Genomic DNA, 17,611 nt, shown 5'->3' with positions numbered 1-17,611 from the left:
ATATTTGCTTAATCAACTTCTTCAAATTATGGATAACTTGTACCCAAATGCATTCATGTAAATGTTAATAAAACAGTAACAGATCTTCCATATCCTTTCCTTACATTCAGAAAACCAAAACCCAAATAAGTCTGCAGATATTGTCTCGACCCACACCAAAAAGAATCGCACCGGTCCACATGACCATCATCCTAGTACTCTGTTGAGTATGTTGACAGGGATGTTAATGAGCATCTATAGGGAGAACTATAATCTGATTACAGGCTTATGAGTACAACTATAGCACATGGAGCTGCAGTGTGGAGTCACCAAACCCTCCCATTGATTTCTAATTAAAACCTTTACTAAATACGCATCTCATAAAATGATGTAACCTTGCAATGCAGGAACACAAGTGAGAAAGAATCACAGAAATACAAGTTTGTTACAAATCCCCATTCATTTAATTTATTCAGATTCAATAATATAAAGAGATGATGAAATGTGCGATTGCATAACAAATATCAAACGTTGAGTAAAAACTGGAGGAAGTAATGGTGGAGCAGTAATCGTACCGTGGGCACATCACGTTGTTCTGTGGTTATATCCCTAATAACTGGCAAGTGTCCCCCTCATCAGTTATTATAAAACTCAATATATGCTTTAAATCAGAATTATCGTTTGCGCCCTAAACAAGTGCTAACAATGTACATGTAATAAAATAAAATGCAGATTGCAGAAATGGAGATCAATTGATTCATTGAGCATGGAAATGTACCACAGACCAAAAATAACTGAAAGACAGCCAATCCCATCCCACTGCTTTCTAATGAATGTCCGTTTTCCTATTTTTGCATTAAGTTTATTAACTGAAAGCAACATCCATTCTTACAAAAAAAACTTGGCTATAAGAAAATGCCCTGCAAATATGACAAGAACAACTGACATGACCGTACAACTATTTGAAATAATGACACATTCCTATTGGCACACTGAACAAAACAGTCTACAGTTTAGCACGGAAATATTTACTATTGCTATCAGAACAACACTCTAAAGGAAAACAACATTTGGCATTTACTCTAGTGTTTTGACACTACAGGGTTTCTCAAAGTGACCCAGCTAACGTCGAGTCGTTCACATTTAACACGGTGGGCATTTCCTTATTGCAAAAATCATGAGGCTCTTTCAGTTTCAAGTTTACACAGTGCATTCAGTCGGAACATGACATGTTAATCTCAACGCTGATATATTAAAAATAAATAAGATTGTTAAAAATATTTGCATTTTGTCGTTAAACTTACAGCAAAGAGAAAACATATGCCATTTGGCAAAGCATTCACCAAAATAGCTTGTTCCCATGTCAGCCCCATTTAACAAATTAAAACAAATCACACAAACAGACGTTGTAGCCTATGCGGTTGATAAGTAGCCGTAAAGGCTAAAGCAACTACATTGGCATTGCTGATTTAAGGTTTCCTATGTAAGTACTGGAAAGAAAAAGTGCATAGAAAAACATCTTTCACCGACAGTTTCAAGTGTTTTAATTTTAGGGAAACGTACGACCGTCGCATTTCAGTTCGCATGGCGTTGAGGCGTTTGCATGGCTTTGGTCAGGAGAATTCACTACAGTTGCGTTGTGACACGACGCTTACACGACGACCGAAATGCATCTGAGGTGTCCTCAGAACTGAATTCTCCCGTCTTCAAAAGCAAAATTAGAAAGTGGCAAGCTGAGACTCCTTGATCTTTGATAAGGAGGGGGGCTTGTGTACGCATATGTTCAAATGCTGTATATCAGAGGCATGCTGCTATTGTTTGGCATGCACTCGCGTGAACATTCCACTCACATCCATGCGTATAACACAGAAACGAACCCGGAGCCAGGAATAAAATAAAATCAGCGAAAACCCCCAAAATAAAACCCACCCCCTCCTGGAGCGCAGCCCGATGGCACCAGTCTTCCAGCTATATTAATTTGTGATTGGATCAATGTGTGGTATAGACAGACAGATGGACAAACACACCAACGGACACACAGTTAAAGTGAGCTTGGCAGAGGTTTCTGTCTTTTGGCAAACTGCTGCTTGCTTTCAGTGGGTCAGAATCAGGGTATGGCGTGGCAGCAGGGGTTTAGATCCCCCGTGCCATGATGCGCATCACACTACATCGGGGGTCTCAAGTGTCCATGAGAGGGACCCCTTTGGTGATGAGCAGGCGTGCGGCTCACTTCTGGGTGGTGTACGTGGGCTGGCTGGAGGCAAAATGTGTGGACTCGGAGGTGTTGACGGTGGAACTGGGCTGGATCAAAATAGGGATACTTGAGCCTACAAGTAAACAAAAAACAACATAGACAGAATTAGCAGAGGAACAGCATGTCTCCAAAAGATTCTTTTACACAATATGTATTCACTGCTTATGAAACCGATATGATACTTATGCAAGCAGTTATTCACAGATTGGCTGAATATCAGGCAATAAATCGGTCATCCACTATTACTATTAAGTGAGGCATGCGCTTTTGGCTTCTGTTTTGCATTAACCTATCAGACTTTGAGGATTAAAGCTACGTGCAGGTTTATCACACATGTCGTATTGCACGAACAAACACCAGGCCTCTGTTCTTTATAGTGAAGCATGTAGAGCAGGGGTGTCAAACTCATTTTAGGGTAAGGGCCGGATGGAGAGAAAAGTGACAATGTGCGGGCCGAATCACCTTTTTTAAACCATATTGCACCAAATTACAAATGAATTAGCAAAAAAACTAGAAAGACATACTGTTCTGTAAAAGGTGCATTTAATAAATCCTCAGAACGGTTCAATAACACTCTTATTCCTCTTTGAAAAAACTATTTTGTTTAGGTAAAGGCAATCAAAACCCTTTCCTTTGAATATGAATATTTTTTGTCAGATACTTTTTAAACTAGTAATGACAAAAATGCAACAGACTCTATTTGTGTACAGACGGTCACATTAAATATGAACCATACAAGCTATACAATATAATTCACTAATAGGAAAAACTGCCTTAACATATTTAACAATTAGTACAGTAGTACAACTTCACTTTGGATATGAACATTAAATATATACTAGAAATTTCCTTTAACAACAAAAGATCTAGATCGCATCTGCATTCTGATTTTAATTCCTGACATCTCTTTTCTTCAACCACATCAATCTCATGATGTCATTTAGCTGTCTGTTTGTGAGTCGAGAGCGCAGGTTGGACTTGTTAATGTTCATTACTGATTCTTGATGAATTCTTGACGAAATGTAGGCGGCGCTTTAGAATGCGCATGCTTGTTAGGGGTTCCGGCAGAAGCCCAATTAAATGATCAATGATAAAATAAAAAATTTAATAAAACAAAACATAATATGGCAGCGAAAACCTGATTGTATTAATAAACTTTAAATTAATTAAAATAATAATAAACTTTTATTTCATATTTGTATTATTTTTCAAATCTTCCCTCGGGCCGTATTGGACGCCTTATCGGGCCGGATACGGCCCGCGGGCCGTATGTTTGACACCCCTGATGTAGAGTAAGACGTTTATCTGAACACAGCTGTACCCTGAGGAACATACCTCCCCTGATGCAGCTCAGCCAAATCACCGTCCTACTAACAGAGACGTCCATGAGCAGCACGGAATAAAATAAAAGAGGCTTTCTTATTATATTCATAACATTTCAACACACCAAGCCATGTACATGGCTCAAATCATATAGAAGCATCATTTTTAAAGAGGAAAAAAACACGTATCGTGTAGAGGTTGATAAGACAGGGCATGTTTGGAGATGTAAGGTGAGAAGATGAGATTGTTGAACAGATGGTGTTGGTGACACCGTGCGAGGTGGCTCGTGTTTATTACATCTATATCAATGAGATTCACCTGCTCTGACAGCTCATGCCATCCCAAAAGAAATCCCATTTACCCGCTTCACACCAGCTTTCTAACATCCTCTGATACTCAAGTGACTTTACCAACAAGGAATTATGGGCGGGTGATCTACACTCCTCCCTAAAAGGTAGATATTTGAAGTGAAGAATTACAAATTTACTTTGCATCTTGATATACTTAGTCTAAAATGGTTTAAGAGAATGTTATTGTATATGTCAAAAATGATGGAGTCATAACTTGATTTAAAATTGATTTGAAATAAATAGGATCAAACTGAAATGATAACTACAGTTTACCAGCCACGATTGTACTTTTCTGCTTATTGTGTGTTCCCACAACTGTTTAAAAATAAAGTAGCATTGAAAAAGCTTCTGTGTCGTTTGGCTAAATTGCTAAGAAATGCACTACCTGGTCAACAAATTCCAAAATCTACTGAAGGTTCAATGTGCCAGGTGGAAAAAGGCGTGCCCTTACAACATGCAAAACATGGACATCCAAAGCATGCACATGCAAAGCAAAGTTCATGGACAGGCACAGTAATGCAAACATAACTCAAGTCCTATATAGGAAAAACACTGAAGACTTGAAGGGACAGTTCACCCCCAAAAATAATTCTGCTTTTTATTTATTCACCCTCATGGTATTAAAAACCTATATGACTCTTTCTCCTCTGGAGCACAAAAGAGAATAGCTTGAAAATGTCTCTGGTTTTGTGTCCATGCAAGGGTAGTCAATGTAGGCCAATGTTGTTTGGTTACCATCATTTCTCAAAGTATCTTCATTTGTGCACAAGAAAGTCATACAGGTTAAGAATGACAAGGCGAGTAATGAAGAAAGAATTTACATTTTTGTGTGAACTATCCCTTTCAAGTCAGTGAGAGGTGATATGTGCAATGTTGTCATATAATGTTTAACCTTTTTAAAAGGTTATTGACAACCACATCATATGACGGAAACTCAAAGCCCCTGTAATACCGTGCATATGCTATAATCCAAAGGTTAGTGAAAACGACAAACACAAATGTGGGGGGGTTATTAGTGTACTTGACATCAAGAACAGGTTCTGACGGCTCGTGCGGTTCAGGAGTAATTAATGTAAAGGTCTTACAAGTCATTTTGAGTCCGGTAAAATTTCACTGGAGATTTCTGGACCGGGGCTAGATATAGGCTGGACAATAATTATTGTTTCACCTGTCGAGTAAAGGGAAACCATTATCATGTTACAGCTCGCATAAAAATGCAATGGCAATGGACTATTTCCCGACTGTCGATCAATGTTGAGCTGGTCAACAGGAAACCCAAAACAAAATGCATGGCCGGTTCATTTCTTTTCCTATAAAATCATTTTAAATTCACCTTAAACTTACATAGTCATTATTTTTTAAATATACTCATAAAATATTAAGATGGCACTATTTTAACCTGAAATATATATAAAACATCACATCCACAGTACAATTACCTAGAAGATTTGATCAATACTAGAGGCTTAAACCTGTAAAATGTGCTCAATTTGTCCACTTCGCCGTCATGAATTTCTAAGCGCTAACTTTACAAGCATAAAATCGACCAAACCCTTTGCCCTACATAAATAATATAAATGCTATATTAGCATCAAGAAGAAAAGAGGTGTTCAACAGTCAATCTCCCGGCTGACTGATATAATGTATTACGCCTCTTCAGATAAATGTACGAGGTCAGTCAACATCTAAATCACCTGACATTTCATTCACTTCTTTATTAAAAGGACAAGACTAACTGCACACATCTTCAACTTAATTCAAACACTTGATCAGAACAAAACACAGCTCTCTAGACAATTTAATATAAAATGTACAGCAGCATCGGAAGATGATTGGTGACTCTTGAGTTTTCAATTTCAAGTTCAAATGCACCATCTTCCCTCAGATCAAGAGAAACGTCCTCAATTGCTTTTTTCACGGGCCTCATATTTAAAGGACTCCACAACACGACGGAAGCAAATATCATCTATCAAAGCTGCATCAATCATACTTCAACAAACTGCGAAAACTAGACTGCAGAAAATGTGAGCGGTACACGGCTAAGATGCTAGGGGCCTGTCAGGGAGTGGCTATTTGGCTTAGGCCAATAACTTATATTAAAATAAAAAATGATTATTTTCAAGAATCTTTTATTGTATGAAAACAGCATTTATTGTTTAAAACATTTCAGAATATGCATTTAGAAACCATAAACGGCAGTTATAACAGCCATATATAATATATATGATTTTATATATACTTGACCTGCGTGGTTTAAAACGCACTACAACAAGGAACTACTAGATGAGTTAAGACTCACCTCCTCCATCCTGCTCTGCTTTGATCTGTGCCTCCAGGTCTTCTGGGTCCACGTACTGGTAGTTCTCATCATCTTCTGGTGGTTTACACTTTCCACAGCAGAAACAACAGCAGCAACAACAGCAGCAGCACGAGAAGACTGTGCAGCACATGACCATAGCCTGTTGCAGAGACGCAGACCTCAGATCAGTGATGGTACTCTCAGAAAGGCACATTGTAAACAAATACAGGCAGCTTGTGCGGTGATGATGGGGCAAGTTTGCGTGACACCGCTGCCATCTACGATCTAAGCTAGACTGGTCACAACAGTTAAAATCTCAATTCACTACTCCCATACTTCAACAGGACGGAATTGATTCCCAAAAACAATGCACATCAACATTTATTTATAACTTTGTAGATCAAAACATGATGCTGCATTTTTACTCCGGCTCAGCCGCTGTGCCTTTGCCATTAAAGTATTTTTCGGGGAAATGGTCCCTGGAAGATCAAAGACCACATTATCTTAAGTAAATTCAAATGGCAGTGTCTCAAAGAGAACAAAGTGTGCTAATTCACATGAGAACTGAAAGCAAGGGTCTTTTTGTTTCCAACGAAACCGTAAATGGATGTGACACAATGGAAACTTGCACACACTGCTGAGGTTATAGTAAAGATGACAGTTATGGCCTACTGGTATAGGCAGTAATCCTGACAGAAACAAAACCTCTGTTACGTGGAGGTTGAACATTCTCTCTCACCTTGAACCAACACTTGGACATGAGGAAGTAATATTTGACACTCTCCTCTCCAAACTGCTCGGACACGTAGAGGCCCATTGAACCATATTCATCGTAGATCTTGCGCTTGGTCTCGTCGGTGAGGATGGAATTAGCGTTGTTAATTTCTTTAAACTTATCTGCAGCTTCAGGGTTGTCAGGATTTTTGTCTGGGTGGTATTTTAGAGCCAGTTTTCTGTGGACCAAGCAGATTCGATTTTCAGATGAAATGCTGTGATATTCATTTGTGAATTGGTCCAAAGCATTGTAAACTGTTTGACATTTCCTCATTTGTTGTACAGAAAAAGGGACAAGTGATGTGTACCAGCTGCGTTTAATTTACCTGTATGATTTTTTTATATCGTCTCCTGAAGCCCCTTTCACCAGTCCCAGCACCTTGTATAAACTCTCCCCTGCGGTGGACATCTTCCTCTGGGGCTTGTCAGAGGGCTGCTTGGTCTCTGCCATGTCTTACTGCTGAAATTCAGGAAAGACGGATAAATAAATGTTACTCAAAGTACACAGCACATTGTTGACACAAAAAAGTAGGGTTGGGCGATGTCTACAGTAAAACATTGCGATGGATGATCACATCAGGTAGTGCACGCAGTTATAAAGTAACACACGTCTTCTCTATACTGTACAAACGGGAGCAGCGCAGATATTAAGTCACACGCCTCTTCTCAATATCCGTGCAGCTCATGCATGTATAAAGTCGCACCCCACATGCGTACTTTCTATACATACGTGAGCTGCACGGATATTAAGTAACGTTTGTCTACTCCATACATGCGCGAGCTGTGCCGATATTAAGTCAGACGCATCTTCTCAATCACGATACCGGCACAACATCGTGATGACTTTCAGCCATGGGCTATGGACGGTCGATGCTATCGGCCCAACCCTGAAAGAAAGCAAGCACAATCCACTTAAACACACTGTGTACACAAGGTGTGGAGAAGACAGATCTCATGTTTGTGTTGAAACAACAGTTGTGGGTTTTGAGTGTTTATATGAGCCATCATTTCTAAAGTGAGAAAGCATTAATGAGATGTTTAAACTTGAGTATATGATGTCATTGTCTACCACGATACACTGACTTTAATATTTTCATAATGTATTTGTGCAAGATCTTCGATGATTATGTTTAGCTGATATCACAGATTACACCTGCTTGTATATACTTGACACAAAAACGACTATTTCAAGTTGGCAGAGGTGTTTTGTTGAAGCACAGAGTCAACCTTTGGAGATGCCAGAAAACAGCATTAAATGCATTTCTTAGTCAATAAACATCATTGCTTTTGTTCAAAAGTCTTCAGAAGGCAAAAACACGTGTGAAGTCTTTCTAAAGGGGTACGAACTCTTTTTAATACAAATGAGCCACCAGTGATGAAGTGCTTCATATTAAGCAAATACATCATTGCACAAAGGTCGAAGTAATAGTACAGTTGAGAAAGTGAAAGTGACCCATTTGTTAGATATGGTGACCCATACTTGAAATGTGATCTTTGCATGTAACCCATCCAGAGAGTACTGAACAAACGCACAGCAAGTCGTGAACACGCGTACACCTGGAGCATTGGGCAGCTATCACTACTATTAGCCAAAGAATGGCCCTATAACTAGGGGTGTGATGAGGTATCGCGGCATCCGACTGGTCTAGCGAGAACACAATTTCCTTATGCAATTGGCTCATATGCTTCCTTAATTTTATCTGTGCGACCTCTAAATATAGTTGGGAGCATTTGTGTGAGTGCACATTTTATTGTGGTGAAACCTGTTTTCATTACTGTACAGAACACGCTACTAACTCCACAAAGTATGTGACTGATGTAAGCCATAGGCCATTCATAGACAACGTGATTTTCCATCCCACGTTGCTACTTTCCCACCGTTTTTCTATGTAAACACGCTTTAGACAGACGGATTTCAACGTTCGTGCGCACGTCTCTTGTTAGCAACTAGTTTACGGCGTTCGCGTTGACAGCAGTGCTTTGGGAGCGCGCAGCGCGCGGCTGATCAGCAGCTGAGCTGCCTCTTCCACAAGTACAGTATAGAAATTGCAATTTCACATTACGTTATTTTAAATACATTCACAGGCAACCTCTTCAAAAAGGCAAGGCAAGTTTATTTTTTTATTTAAAAACAGATCATCTGTCTCACATGTGTGCAAGGTAAGCGTAAAAAATGATATGATGTAGTTTAACGGTTTCTCTGAAGGCTATGAAGGTTCAGTCAGTGGCTGAAGACTAGCAGTTGAGCACTATGCAAAAGCATATAGAGAAAACAACCACAGCTCTTTACTAAAAGCTGCGCCTGTTCAGAAAACAAAGCATAAATTCTGTGCAATTACTACCTTTAAGTTTGTGACAAAACATTTTGCAGTGTTTACATATTGTTCACATATTGTTCATTGCTGCATAATATAATTCATTCAAATAGAAGTTGAACGCGTTTCATAAAGTACAATTAGATTTTATAAAGCCTACATTTTTAGCATTTTGTGTTATGATGATTAGAAGACAATTTTCCCCTTTATATTTCATCATTGAGGATTTCTTTAAAAAGTCGTTCTCGTGTCTCATAAGATAAGGGTCTCGTCACACCCCTAGAGATAACTTCTCTAATGGAATGTATACGATGCCCCGAGGCTATATTTGTGAATGACCTTGAAACAAGGTTCAGCAGTAAATCATTACCTCCCCTCTCAATGACCAGGTAAACATGCGATCTAATAGAATTCTTACTAGTGAAAGGTAGACATATTAAATTATAGATACCATATAGATAAATCCCAATGAAACGAAATAATCAATGACACTCATCACCAACAAACAATAAAACTGCGAAAGCAAAGAAGCCAATAAAACACACATGAACCCCAACAATGTTAAACGTGCTGGCGTCTCATGCTTAACATGGGTCAACAACGTGTCAAAAAAACGAGTTTGACGTAGTATTTCTGTGCTTGATGCACTACAACTTGTTTTGAGATGTTTTTTATAAGTCTGGATCCCTGTTTCGTAACAGGATTCCTAATCCTTTTATTGGGCAATTCTCCCAGGAATGCACGGCAAGGCAAAAATAAAGCTTGCAGAGGCACGAGACCCGCTTACCGTCAAAATCGTCTGCCCTGTGGGCACGGCATTTCAGTGATGGATGTTATATGAACGGTGGATTTGGAGATCGTTTGAAACTGATAGATGGAGCGTCCCAGTGCTTAAACATGCTGGACATGACCCGCACGCAGTAAGTGAAACTAAGTCATATGTCTGTGTTCGGGGTGTACCTGCACTGTGTAAACAACACGATTTAGTGAACTGATAGTAATGCAGGGATAATGCGATGATGTAGGCTGTTGTGTTTAGTTCTTCAACCCCCCCAGGAGGTCGTATCTTCCCAAAAATAATCATACAGCTTCTATCTTATATAAATGTGATCAAACTAAATACTCTTCGAAGATATGAAGTATGCAATACTACTGTATAGGTACTCAAGATTAATATGAGATTGCGTGTGTTGTGGCAGCTTTAATAAATGGAAAACAACTCCCTCACCCACTCACACCATGCAAACACACCTGAGTCCTGTGACGTCACGCGCCCATTGATAAGCCTTATTATTAAGAGGTATTATCATAGTCATCATGTTTATGCCACTTGTTGGCTGTTATAACAGCGCTGTGTCCTTGTAAACCCATAATCCACTTCTAATCCAGTACAGATTACTCTCCCTTCAGAATCTGCCTTTTCTTTCACTCTCCCTGTTTAACCATGACCCGTTTGGTACATGAACAAAATTCATTAGAATTAACGCGTAAAGCTAAATTAAAACAGTAAAGGAGTTTATTCGTCTTCGTACTAGATTGTTGACAAATCTGGACAAAAGAAAACATGTACACGACCGGCTAATTCACACAAACGGAAAACAAGTGTCAACCTAAGCATGCCCGAAATAAAATATCAAACATATTTACGTTAGTAACAGTCACATTAAACGATTCCGACTCTTTATTGGCGGGTTTATATGCTCGTTATCCATTGCCAACTACTTCTGTCGATGAAGTAAACGGCTGACTAGGCGCTTAGCATTAGCATGCTAAACCACGACCGCGGATCTCTAACGATTCAATTTTTGAAATATAAATATAGACGATGAGAACTCACCTTGAACTACGTGCTAATGCGATAAAGGGAACCGTGGCTGAATCATAAAGGATTCAGCCGAGTAATGTCTTTAGATTGCCTCTGAACAGATCCTCATTGCTATCGCCGCATGTCCACCCTTCCCGTAGAGTGCTTCGAGGACGCGGTCGAGTGTTGGGAGTCGACTCTTTTGACTCGATAACAAGGTTGACTCCCGTAAATGCGTAGAACGCGGTGGGGAACGATTGAATCGTGGAATCATATAGGGAGTCGACTCCTTGTTTGATGTATTAACGCTACTGAATGCTAATGGGCGTGATCGATGCTTTGACTTTGAACTGTGCAAACTATGGGTTACGTTTCTTTAGCGGTGTAAGGCCCCGTCTACACGAATACGGGTTTTTCAAAACGACAGCTTTTTCTATACAGTTTGCCCGTTCGTCAACACGCAATCGCAGTATCCATTTTTATTTACTGATCTCAGATTATATGTACAAATGCAAATCTATCACATAGATATAATGGAACAAGATTAACAAGCAATCGCAGTACCCGGGGCCTGTAGAAGCTGGTTTAGGTGGCTAGCCGGGTACGTTTAGGATTAGTTTGTGCCAACCCTGAGTTTTAGGTACCATGAAAGTAACTCGGCTTTAATCGGTGTTCATCGCCATGGTAACTTGATGGTCTAGATTAGAGATCTCGCACCAAGATTGAACCAATCAGCAGCGAGGAAATTTACATTTAAGTGACTCAACTAATTCACAATGCGCGTTACAATGGCAAGTTATTTTAAATAATGTGTAATAAAATTAAAATACAAAGAAAAAAATGACACATAAAATCAAGTACAATTCACCTTAGTAATGTATCATACATTAGGCCTGCATTTTACTATGTATAAGACGTCTTTAATAATTTAATGCCTAAATCATTCCCTAATGCATCTGTGTTGTGTTGGTGCGTTTTAGGAAGGTAAATGGGGAACAAGACAAAACCCTTTCATTTAAAGGCTTTAAATTAATTATATATGTGATTAAAGATCAATTTCAAACTTCAATACAATCTTCCCCCCATTGTTCTTTGACAGAACTGTTTAACAGCCTGTTCGTGGGGGACAGGGGTTCTTACATATGCCAGAGGTTTTAGCGGAGGTTTTTGCTATCCTGACCACAGAACCGATTCGACATAGCCCTCAATCAAACCAGAGCCATGATTGAGATGACCCTCAGATTTTTATATGTACACTTCAACTGACTACTTAGTTTTTATTATTAGCCTCCTTTATTTGGAATTAGCTTCTCTAGTGTATTTTGTTCACATTTCATCTGTAACCTATGGATGTAGAAGCTTCAGTTTCTGGGGAAAGTTGTGAAATGTCCTACAATGACAGAGACTCTCCAGTAACGTAAAAATTTTAAATATTCACATTCACACGTGCCATAATGAATAGACTAAAGTACATTTATCTCTTTAACTCTGTCAGAGCACACAGATAGTTTCTCTTCATCATGTGCTTCGCCCTCAATAATAAGGTAAACTAAATGATAACTAATATAAGGCAGGATATTTTCATCCAGTGTGCATGGGCACGCGGAACACATATTCTCTCATGCGTAGACAGCAAAAACATATTACTCCCAGGCTGAAATACATTTTTGTGTTACTAATATTTGCGCATAATTATTTCCTGAGAAACAAACAGAACTCCCTGTTGAACACCATGTTGAACGCGATTGGTTTTCAGATACCGACCTCACTGAACTAATCTTAGCTTCAAGATCAAAGGTTGAGATGACAAAGAAACTCAATGAGCTGCTTCATGGTACCAACAAAGCTTGATCATGTTGGTACCATGGTTTGTCAACCCAAAACTAATCCTATAACCCTGAGTTTGTTCAGCTACATTTATGGTACGGGTCACTGAAACCGAACTTTGTTTGGAATCATGGAAACATCTTCGTACTCCAAGCAGCTGAACATTTACATTTAGGCATTTGGCAGATGACTTACATAGTTCATAACATTATTCTTTACATTTGTATCTGCAATCCCCTGGGATCGAACCCACCTTGCGTTGTTGACGCAATCCTTTTACCACTGAGCTACAGGAAAGCTCATAGTAAGTGTGCTGCTTGAACAGAACCAAGCAGCACACTTGACTGCACCAAACACCATTCACTGGCTTTTTAATGGAAATAATATACCGTCATACATAAACAAAACATTTATATAAAAATTTACAGCAGTGACCGGAATTAACTGATGCTCCAGCTAAACCGACTAATTTGCGTCATTTGAGATGGATGGTCATTTCAGGGCAGAAGTGCATTTTCAGATTGTAATTTAAGATTATGAGGGTACATTCATTTTTAAATAGAAAATGACCCACATTGATAACATATTTACTTTACTGCAATATTTCATGAAAAATAAGAATTTACTATACTGCAATATTTCATGAAAAATAAGAATTGTCTATTTTTATTTCACTGGGACTTTAAGATAAACACGACTGAATGGCTCTTTTGGCCAATTAACCGCATATTCGCTCACACGAGCAAGACAAATACGTAAAGTGTTCTAGCTATTGCAAAATGAGTTTAGTGCTTACAGTACATTTCCTGTTCAACCATTCACTTTCATTGTATTTACAATAATATTGTTGGTTGTAGTTTTTCTGTGTTTTGTGTTGTACAGCAAATTCAGTCAAAAGGACCTGGAACGTGTGTGGATGAAAAACTAAATTAGCTTTTTTTTCCACTTTTGTTGAACAATCTTTTTAATGCAACCAGAAACTGTTGACACAAGATAACATGCTACATAAGCATTTGGTTTTAATACAAAGATGGCATTTTATCAATAAAATTACAAATGTCAATACTCATGAAGCTGTCAAATATTTGAAAAAGGCTATAACCACATTTCAGTACAGTGAAACAGGATCATATTTAGAGACTTACAATACAGCATATCCAAACAAATAAACACTCCTGTGTGCAGATATAGTATAGAGGTAGCTTCAGAACTTGAAATGAAGTGAGGTCATGAGGATGTTGTTGGGGTGTGAGACTTTGTTTCAGCACTCTTTTCTGCATCATTTTGTCCTTTGGCAGCTATGTGGTGAGCTCTCTCCTCATTTAGACTCTTTAAAAGACCCACCACCTCTGGGTGATGAAACCTGCCTGTGGTCAAAAGGAAACAAAATATATCGTATAATTTGTCTTGTAGAATTGTATAGTTAGCTGGACTCAGATTTCCTCAAACCTTCAGTTGAGGTGAAGAACTCCTGAAGTCTTCCAGGTTTCCCCTCCAACTCTTCGTATTCATGAGCTTGTAGTAGCATTTCGAGCTGGTCTAACTCCTTCACCAGTTTGGCCTCCGAACTAGTCTGATTCTCATACTCCTGTGAGCAATGCAAACCAGTTTTTTTATTGCAAAATTCACACAGTGAAACCCAAAGTAGTTGCTTTTTTAAAGAGTACATCCTGACCTCCCATAGTTCGTAAACTTCTTTACGCAAGCCATCTTCTAAAAGTCCTGAGATGTGCTCCATTGCTTCCTAAGAGAGATGTTCAATGTTTCATTGCATACAAAAAAAATATTTCAATTTTAAGGGTAACATTAACAAACCACAGCACCTTCTCCCTTCTGTGCTTCTCTTCTTTGCTAACATTGTCTGCTGGAGCTATATCCCCCACAATGCTCTCCGCCAAATCATGAACTAAAGCCATCTTAATGATTCTGCAAAGAGAAGCTCAGATCAATTCTGAACCAGGCTAAGTCTCTGGATCTCTGGATAACAAGCGTCAAAGTTTGATGTCAACAATTAATTTTACATTGATCTCAATCACGACCTTACTCAGTCAATATTAAAGATGTCAAGAGTATTTTTCACAGAATTTTCTTTACAAGATGTAGATTGATTTTATGTCGAACACATCAAATCACCAAAAATGACAGCTTTGTGGACATCAAACTGCATAATCTTCACTACTTATATATATTGTGCCTTAAAACTAGCTACTATACTGCTTGCATTGCAGCTCTGTAAACTTTGCACCCTCTTAATATAACAGCATAAATATGTCCATGAACTCACACATGGGCAGTATTTCCATTTTATATGAAAAAAGTAACATTTAAGATGAAAACTCTAAATTAAAGGTATTTTATCAAATATGCCCAAACCTTTGACTCGTATGCATGGCTTGGGTTAATATGAATGCATCAAAATGAACTGCACTATATAGACAGCACAAGTGTACCTTGATTTGTTTTCAACACAACACGTACCTTTCTTTATTGACACTGACATCTTTTATTGTTAAGGCCATCATTGACATTCTGTACATGTGATCGGACACACTTTCAGGCTGTTTGACATTACTGTACACCCATCCTGTTCTTGGTATGCGCTGTAACACATGCACACGTTATCGTGACAAGGGTAGCCACTTTACAATAGATATTCATACAGGTTTTACTTACTTTTAGCTGTCCAACAAGTTTCATGAATTGTAACATGTTGTCCATTACTTAAGTGCAACGGCTAGTGCGCCCACTGTGCGCCGACATCAGCGACCCGGAAGTAAAACTGCCCGGCGGTGACGTAACGATAATGTAATGACACGTACACGCCGCTAGATGACAATAGAATACAAGCGCTTACCTCACAAGACAAATATTGCGTTAAATTAACCATTGATCTATTACAGTAAACATACAGTGAACTGTGGTATTTTTTAATAAAACTATAGTAGCCTAAGGACAATTTTACTATGGTACGGTCTCAATACAATACTCGTAATTAAGTCCTTATTTTTATTGTAAAACATGACACAAATGGTAATTACTTTGCCCAAAAAACATGGTTATTACATTTTACATCTTTTACTAAATTGATAGTGGTTTTGTAAAATTGATGTAACCATGTTTTTTATTAATTGTTATTTATACACCATATGTTTTACACACATACGATGGCCAACCATGTTTTAGTTGTTGTTTTATTCATGGTAAAACCTTGGTTATTATTCGTAAAGGAATAAACTAACTAAAGCAATTTCCTTCACCCGAAAATGTTGTAAAATTCTGTCATCATTTTCTCACCTTCGAGTTGTTCCAAATCTGTATAAATGTCTTTGTTCTGATGAACACAGAGAAAGATATTTGGAAGAGTGCTTGTAACCAAACAGATCTTGCCCCCCATTGACTCCCGTAGTAGGAAAAATAACGTTATCTTTTTGCTGAACACAAAAGAAGACATTTTGAAGAATGTGGGACAGCAAACAGTTCCGGAGTACTTTTGACCACCATTGTATATTCTCCTACGATATGGGGGGCTAAATCTGTGTGGTTGTAAGCATTCATCCAAATATCTTTCTCTGTGTTCATCAGAACAAAGAAATGCATACAGATTTAAAAAAAACATGAAGGTGAGTAAATGTTGACAGAATTTTTGGGTAAAGTATCCCTTTAAGGATTTGTTACAAACGTATATAATACAAATACGTAAATACTAATATAATGAAATAAGGTCATGTGCTTCTCAAATCCTTTAATAATTTTAACCATTTTGTAACCAATATAAAATTACTCATCCCTCATGTTTTGGCCTTGACACGCACATTGTCTACATTGTTTTTTAAAAGTGAGTGGGCTTGACAATCGCCCCTTCACCACGTTTTCAACCTTGTTCTTACATTCCTCAGACATCCAAAACAGATTCAAGGTTAATTTAATAAACGTTTTGTTGTGAGGCTGTAATCCTTTAAAAGTGAGTTATCAGTGCCTGGTATTTTGTTGTGTATTTTGATTCGAATACCACAATGATTTTAAATTTCATAGGACACAGATAAGCTGCGCGTGAGGGTCTTCAGGCAATGTTGTCTTCGAGACAGCTGACTCACTATTTACAGAATCTGTGTGTCTTCCTTGCGCAGAACGTTTATTTTTAGCTTGTGAGACAACAGATTTAGCTGCGATTCTGTGATGTGTCTTCCTTTACTTATGTCATCGCTTTTTCTCATGACACTATTTCCTGGAGTTCACTCTATTTGTAGAGTGTGTAGACAACACATCCTGCCACTGTGTGTTCTGGTTATCACTTCTTCAACATCCACCAGGAAGGATGTGCCGTGGATATTTTGCTCATCATGGGGATACCTTCTATTGGCTTTCATGGAAACATACTCGGGATTTGAATATTTCAGCCCATACATGGAACTGTGACATCCTCGTTTACCAATAGTTCTTATATGAACTCATTGTCATACTGTTTAAAAGCATCCTAGGTAAATTAGTGGGTGTGTCCAAGCTTTTGATTGACAGATGATGATCTGCTCCAGGGCTGAAAAGCAAATGTCTCTCTTTAAGTGGTATTCGATTCAAGATAGAACATGTTTCAGAGTAACGCTTCAGGAATGTAATTTGAAATGCTTCATACCTTTAAGACCAAAAGACCCCTCGCTAGCAGGGGACACATCTTTTAACACGTAGTTG

The 17,611-nt window shown here is 38.5% G+C and overlaps 2 protein-coding genes across 7 annotated transcripts; both read right to left on the bottom strand.

The window, feature by feature from the left end:
• Positions 1–1,632: 1,632 nt before the first annotated feature.
• Positions 1,633–11,290, bottom strand: dnajc5ga (DnaJ (Hsp40) homolog, subfamily C, member 5 gamma a). Of its 6 annotated transcripts, none has more exons than XM_079475167.1 (7): positions 11,132–11,280; positions 7,306–7,439; positions 6,945–7,158; positions 6,206–6,365; positions 4,992–5,074; positions 3,569–3,603; positions 1,633–2,306 (listed from the first exon to the last, which is right to left on the bottom strand). In XM_079475167.1, exons 2-5 carry the CDS (start codon positions 7,428–7,430, stop codon positions 4,995–4,997), a joined length of 579 nt encoding a protein of 192 aa, XP_079331293.1. In that variant the 5' UTR covers positions 7,431–7,439; positions 11,132–11,280; the 3' UTR covers positions 1,633–2,306; positions 3,569–3,603; positions 4,992–4,994. The 6 variants fall into 6 exon arrangements, with proteins under 6 accessions (XP_079331293.1, XP_079331295.1, XP_079331296.1 ...); XM_079475169.1 differs by having other exon boundaries at positions 3,569–3,600; XM_079475170.1 differs by having other exon boundaries at positions 7,306–7,436; positions 11,132–11,262.
• A 2,276-nt stretch (positions 11,291–13,566) lies between these two features.
• On the bottom strand, positions 13,567–15,767 carry hddc2 (HD domain containing 2). The gene is made up of 6 exons (XM_079475500.1): positions 15,599–15,767; positions 15,404–15,525; positions 14,749–14,851; positions 14,601–14,669; positions 14,375–14,513; positions 13,567–14,292 (listed from the first exon to the last, which is right to left on the bottom strand). The coding sequence occupies exons 1-6, from the start codon at positions 15,641–15,643 to the stop codon at positions 14,153–14,155; spliced, it is 618 nt and encodes a 205-aa protein (XP_079331626.1). The 5' UTR covers positions 15,644–15,767; the 3' UTR covers positions 13,567–14,152.
• Positions 15,768–17,611: the final 1,844 nt, after the last annotated feature.

The sequence above is a fragment of the Barbatula barbatula genome (genome assembly GCF_947034865.1).
Source record: "Barbatula barbatula genome assembly, chromosome: 15".
NCBI classification, from domain to species: Eukaryota; Metazoa; Chordata; class Actinopteri; order Cypriniformes; family Nemacheilidae; genus Barbatula; species Barbatula barbatula.
The sequence above is the reverse complement of the archived record's forward strand: the minus strand, read 5'-3'. Positions and strand labels throughout refer to the sequence as shown.